This window comes from Phocoena sinus, chromosome 4 (assembly GCF_008692025.1).
Source record: "Phocoena sinus isolate mPhoSin1 chromosome 4, mPhoSin1.pri, whole genome shotgun sequence".
NCBI lineage: Eukaryota > Metazoa > Chordata > Mammalia > Artiodactyla > Phocoenidae > Phocoena > Phocoena sinus.
In genome coordinates this window covers 86529041-86535863 of record NC_045766.1, presented here as the reverse complement: position 1 = coordinate 86535863, position 6823 = coordinate 86529041, and the positions used below count along the sequence as shown (strand labels likewise).

General features: G+C 38.3%; 1 protein-coding gene and 1 pseudogene across 1 annotated transcript in view; both read left to right on the top strand.

The window, feature by feature from the left end:
• Positions 1–6823, top strand: part of CD96 (CD96 molecule) — a 92876-nt gene that overhangs the window by 81552 nt on the left and 4501 nt on the right. The window contains 2 exon segments of the mRNA XM_032629416.1: positions 5148–5213; positions 6000–6089. Of these exon segments, the coding sequence (XP_032485307.1) occupies positions 5148–5213; positions 6000–6089 (156 nt within the window).
• LOC116753123 lies at positions 209–1624 on the top strand (annotated as a pseudogene).

The window sequence follows — 6823 nt, the reverse complement described above, 5'->3', positions numbered from 1 at the left end:
AAACACTGTTCTGCTCCCATTCTGTCACCTAATTCCTCATTAGGTCAGCCTCAAATTAAAGATTTAGTCCTCTGATTTAAAATTCGATCCTCTGTTAAAATACCAATTTCTGGGGGCTCCATGTTCTTCACAGTTAGTACACAAGCCCCACACTTCCAAAGCTCGTAAATGTCATCTTTGTTAGGAAGAGCATAAGGGGGTCCCATTTATGGATTAAGTGATCATGGCAAGAATGGACACAGTAGCTGGTGCCAGTATTTGCATCCTGATGGAAGAGGTGATGCTGACCCGGTATATATTCCCCTTGAAGGAAAAGTTGGGGCAGAAGACCAAGATCAGTGACATCTCTGTGTCCAAGCCCTGCATCTATGACTATTGCTTGCCACCCTATGCCTTTGTTCTAGGACAAAATTAAGGGCAGAACTCAGAGTGTCTTAAGGAAGATTGGTTACTCAATATAAAGTCTGTACATGTAAAAATCATGCCAGAATTTTAGAAAAGTTCAGTTTGCCTCAAGAACCGTATAAGAGTACCAGAAATTACCTGTGATATTGTCAAAAGAGGAGCTGCCAAACCAGATAATTATGGACTTTTATATGACAGTAAGGATTTTCCTACAAAGGGAAAGATGCCTAACATGTCATAATATTATTGAGAACTGTAAGCTGGTTACAAATGAATGTCAAAAAATGTTATTGCAACTCTGGGCTTCCCTGGTGGCGCAGTGGTTGAGAGTCCGCCTGCCGCTGCAGGGGACGTGGGTTCGTGCCCCGGTCCGGGAGGATCCCACATGCCGCAGAGCGGCTGGGCCCGTGAGCCATGGCCGCTGGGCCTGTGCGTCCGGAGCCTGTGCTCTGCAACGGGAGAGGCCACAACAGTGAGAGGCCCGCGTACCGCAAAAAAAAAAAAAAAAAAAAAGTTATTGCAACTCAAGGAAAAAGACAATGCTATCAAAGTGATCTTGTTTTTATCATAAAAGTACCCTTTTGTGGTAGAATGGTATGCTAAGTTCACAGAGTCTCCTTGTCAAATAATCTTTATCAAAAGATAAATTTAAAGGAATTGTGGAAGAAACTGATGTTATGCTAAAGGAGGGATATAAGAATATATTTGAGAAACTCTAACTACACCATATCCCTATGTTCATATTTTCGACCAATAATGGTGATGTACTTAAGGATGTTATCCATCAAGCTGGTGTTTGTCATCCAAATGTCAAAGTAGTGTTCATTCATGGATTTTGATGAAAATGTGTTCTCAAAGAATTTAAAGGAGAATTAACCTATATATTTAAAAAACATGATGATACCTTGAAGAACACAGAATATTTCAATCAATTAAAGGACAATAATAATTTAACTCTGCTGAGAGACTCCCAGGGAGACTTAAGAATGGCAGATGGAATAGCCAGTGTTTAACACATCCTAAAAACTGGATATCTAAATGATGGAGTGGGTGAGCTTTTAGAAAAAGTATTGTTTTAGTGAAAGATAAATCACTGGAGATAGCCAGCTCTACCTTACTGAGGATTCTATACACTGGTATTCTTCAGGAAGACCTCTCTCCTATGGGAGCAGTTAATACAAGAACTGCCCATCTCTTAATCTTGCTGAAACGCTCTTAATTGTAATATATTCTTGCTTTTGAAGTTTTTCCTTTACATTACTGAAATATTTTCAGACATGTTAAGTCTATCAGCTGGAAGCTTCTTTTTCTTCGCCTCTCTCAACACACTTTCCTCTTTATTTCTTTTTAACAGATTTTGAAAAATCTTAAAGCCAAAATCAGAAAAATAACTCCCTAGTTTTCCAAAGTGGATTTTGTAATTCAATTTTATCACACATATTTTGAGATCTTTTTATACTTGAAAAGTTTTCAGAAGGCCAACAAGAAATTTTATGAAATGGTCAAATAATTTACATGATTTTAAGTTAAGTATTGCCAGTTTTGCAATTTGGATGGATCATGCTGATGGTATTACCATCTCCTGAAATTGTATTATGTTTGGTTTTCTTGTTTGGAGAAAATCAAAATTGACCAGAAAAGACTGGCGCTCTGTAGTTAATGAAAAAACAGTTGGTATCCACATGTAACTGATCATTACAAGTGTTCTATATTGACTCGCTGATAATAAACATAAAATAGAACATCTATTTTTAAATACCCATTTCTCTCAAGGTGATAGCACTTGTTAAACCATTCATATCTTAGCATAAACTAATTTATCATATCCTTTCTTGCAAACAGACTTTGAAGACATAAGAAATAAAGGCATCACGCCCTAAAAGTAGGAAGTAAAGGGGACACCACATTGGGCAAAAAATCTGTAAGGTTATCCAGAACAAACTGCCTTCTTCATAATTTTACCTAAATCCAGGCCTGGCTTCAATTTCTTTTTAGTTGGTTTTGCTCTTTGTCAATCAAACTCCTGGCTTAATGGCTTAAACATTAAAAATTGGCATTAAAAAAGTACCTAGTCCATTGTCATCTATAGACCTTGGCATCCTATCTAGAACAAAAAGGATCAAGATCACATATACAGGGTCATAGAACTATACTGAAGATAAGAACATCTCCCTGACCTAGACAAACTCAAAATAGCTATATACAAAATCACCCTAACCTGGGGGGTGACCCCAAGTGGAGCAGCTGTCACAGACTGTCCTGTGAGCAATCCCCAGAAAGCAGTGACTTTCAGCTCTTCCAAAGGGCCTAGTAACATACCTTTGTCGGCAGCTGTAACTGCCACTGGCATCTAGAGAGAAACCAAGAAAGGGTCAGGCTAAGGGGGGTTTTAATGTTTGTTTTATTTTATTTTGGTTTTGCTTATTGTTTTGGTCTTGACACAAAAGAAAGCATTCAGCTTGGAAAATCATGTATACTAATGTTTTAAATAAATGGGCATAATGTTTTTCTACTGACTATAACCATATACTACTGCAGATATTTTACTTTACATTACATTATAGGCATGTTATCAGGTACAGTATATGTGGAGTCTGCCAAGAAGTGGAACTTTCTTGCCAGAGTTGGAGAGCTAAAAAAATGAGTTGATATATCTATTTCAAAGGCCATATGTGCTGCTGGAATTTGCTGCCATGCACTCAAGGGGAAGGTTTGCCTCTGAATGTATCAAAAGGACTCACCCAGCAGCTAAAAAGTCCTGTAACCACAGGGGTCTGATTATTCGCTGTTGACACTTCAGTTTTCATGGTCAAACAATAATGTCAGCTTACCCTTCAGACTATACTACAAAGCTACAGTAATCAAGACAGTATGGTACTGGCACAAAAACAGAAATATACATCAATGGAACAGGATAGAAAGCCCAGAGATAAACCCACGCACATATGGTCACCTATCTTCGATAACGCAGGCAAGAATATACAGTAGAGAAAAGACAGCCTCTTCAATAAGTGGTGCTGGGAAAACTGGACAGCTACATGTAAAGAATGAAATTAGAACACTCCCTAACACCATACACAAAAATAAACTCAAAATGGATTATACACCTAAATGTAAGGGCAGACAGTATCAAACTCTTAGAGGAAAACATAGGCAGAACACTCCATGACATAAATCACAGCAAGATACTTTTTGACCCACCTACTAGAGAAATGGAAATAAAAACAAAAATAAACAAATGGGAGCTGATGAAGCTTAAAAGCTTTTGCACAGCAAAGGAGACCATAAACAAGATGAGAAGACAACCCTCAGAATGGGAGAAAATATTTGCAAATGAAGCAACTGACAAAGGACTAATCTCCAAAATTTACAAGCAGCTCATGCAGCTCAATATCAAAAAAACAAACAAACCAATCCAAAAATGGGCAGAAGACCTAAATAGACATTTCTCCAAAGAAGATATACAGATTGCCAACAGACACATGAAACAATACTCAACATCATTAATCATTAGAGAAATGCAAATCAAAACTATAATGAGATATCATCTCACACTGGTCAGAATGGCCATCATCAAAAAATCTACAAACAATAAATGCTGGAGAGGGTGTGAACCCTCATGCACTGTTGATGGGAATGTAAATTGATACAGCCACTATGGAGAACAGTATGGAGGTTCCTTAAAAAACTAAAAATAGAACTACCATACGACCCAGCAATCCCACTACTGGGCATATACCCTGAGAAAACCATAATTCAAAAAGAGTCATGTACCACAATATTCATTGCAGCACTATTTACGATAGCCAGGACATGGAAGCAACCTAAGGGTCCATCAACAGATGAATGGATAAAGAAGATGTGGCACATATATACAATGGAATATTACTCAGCCGTAAAAAGAAACAAAATTGAGCTATTTGTAGCGAGGTGGATGGACCCAGAGTCTGTCATACAGAGTGAAGTAAATCAGAAAGAGAAAAACAAATACCGTATGCTAACACATATATATGGAATCTAAAAAAAAAAAAAGTGGTCTGAAGAACCTAGGGGCAGGACAGGAATAAAGATGCAGCTGTAGAGAATGGACCTGAGGACATGGGGAGGGGGAAGGGTAAGCTGGGACGAAGTAAGAGAGTGGCATGGACATATATACACTACCAAATGTAAAATAGATAGCTAGTGGGAAGCAGCCGCATAGCACAGGGAGATCAGCTTGGTGCTTTGTGACCACCTAGAGGGGTGGGATAGGGAGGGTGGGAGGGAGGGAGACACAAGAGGGAAGAGATATGGGGATATATGTATATGTATAACTGATTCACTTTGTTATAAAGCAGAAACTAACACACCATTGTAAAACAATTATACTCCAATAAAGATGTTAAAAAAAAAAAGGAAGTCCTATTGGTATCTTTTCTTTACTGAAGGCCACTGTAACACATCTGGGCTTTCATTCTTTTAGCTCCTCTGTGGGATAGACATGAGAACAGTCACAACACACTCTCTGGGGCTGGAAAAACCTCTCCTAGTGTTTTCTTCCATTTCTTCTTCCTGCTTTAAATGGCTGTGATCAAAACCTTCCCTATTAGAAACATCTGGACCACAAGCATTCCCTCAACTCCCACTTTATTTTGGGACATTCTAATGTGTGCTGAATTTTTAGGTTCAATTAAAGGTCAAGAAGAGACAATAAAATAATTAGTCTTATACAGATTAACTTTTCCATTATCTTCTTCCTTTAGCAGCTTCATGGATGCCCAGTGAAACGTACAGTTCATCCCCCTCAACGGCAGGTTCGACACTTCATGGTGAGCACTTAGGGAAAATTTAGTGTCAGGGAAGGTTGTGGTCTGCTTTATTTGATCAGAGGTGGAAAAATGAGAACGAAGCCAATCTCAGGTATTTAAAAGTGCATCTTGATGAAAATGACAGTGATGATAAAAATGACAATGGATGGAACCAAAATTCTTCCCAGTCACTCAAAAAAGATAGTCAGAGACCAAGTCTTAGATTTGTCTCTATTTTATTTCAAAATGAAATCTACATAATGGCATTTGGGGGCCAAATAAATCCACTAAAGTGCATTTTAAGTTTTAGTTTTCCATTTGAAAATGGAATGATTTGTTGACATGGATTTGTCTACTCAGATGTTGCAAAGGAATTTTTATTGATCTTATCAAACATATTAGAGTGGGAAGAATCAGTATTTTGATTCATTGGACCTCTGATAACCTGGGCTACTATGGATAAGCTTCATCTTTCCATGACACCAACTTCAGACATTTTCCCATAACCACTTCTCATGGAGATTCTTTAGCAGATATTATTTTGTTTTATGTGCTGTATTGTTTCTCTTTTTTCTCTTTAAACCAATAGGAAGTTTCACTCTTTGGTAACTGTTAGACAGATCCTAGAATACCAGTCCTGCATAAATTGTTCCTTAGTAAACTTTACAGATAATATTTTAGGAGCATTTAGGCCATTCAAATTGAGCCCTTGCTAATAGCAAGTGAAGTCCAATCACAATTTTACACTTCTTGACCAGGTGGAGATCGTCGTTCGGATCAGATCAGATATCCCCTTTATATCCCTAGGTGACACCTTCACCAGCACAGCCAGAGCATTTTCAGAAGTTCCCACAACTGCCAATGGATCTACTAAAAATAATCATATCCATATCACTGGTGCGTCATTTACCATTTTTAAAAATTTTATGTTTTATTCACTCAACAAGTATTTACTGAGAACCTGCCATTTGTCAGGTACTGTGCCAGTTGTTGGGTATACATTGAAAACACTTGCCTCCTGAAGATTATAATCTATTATAGAGGATATTTAGTAAATAAATAATCATGCAATTAAATTTATTTGTGACACCTCTTATGGTGTAGTGCAAGGTGTTGCCAGAGTCTAACAGAAAGCTCTGATTTTAATTGGGGAACAAGAAAGGATTCTCTGAGGATATATTTAAAATTAAAATCTATAAAAATGAATGAGAATGAGCCAGGTAAAAAGTAGTGAGAAACATTTCAGTTCTGTGAAAGTATAGTCTGATTGTTGGAACAAAGAGTATTCCTATAGGGCTTCCCTGGTGGCGCAGTGGTTGGGGGGCGCCTGCTGATGCAGGGGACACGGGTTTGTGCCCTGGTCCGGGAGGATCCTGCATGCTGTGGAGTGGCTGGGCCCGTGGGCCACGGCGGCTGGGCCTGCGCCTCCAGAGCCTGTGCTCCGCAACGGGAGAGGCCACGATGGTGAGAGGCCCACATACCGCAAAAAAAAAAAAAAAAAAAAAAAAAAAGAGTATTCCTATAATTCAACTAATAAAATTTTGTCAATGTTAAATGTAATCCCTTGTTTTATATCATAAGAGGTCATGGTATTCAATAAAGTTAGGACCCTCCCAACACAGGTCTTGATT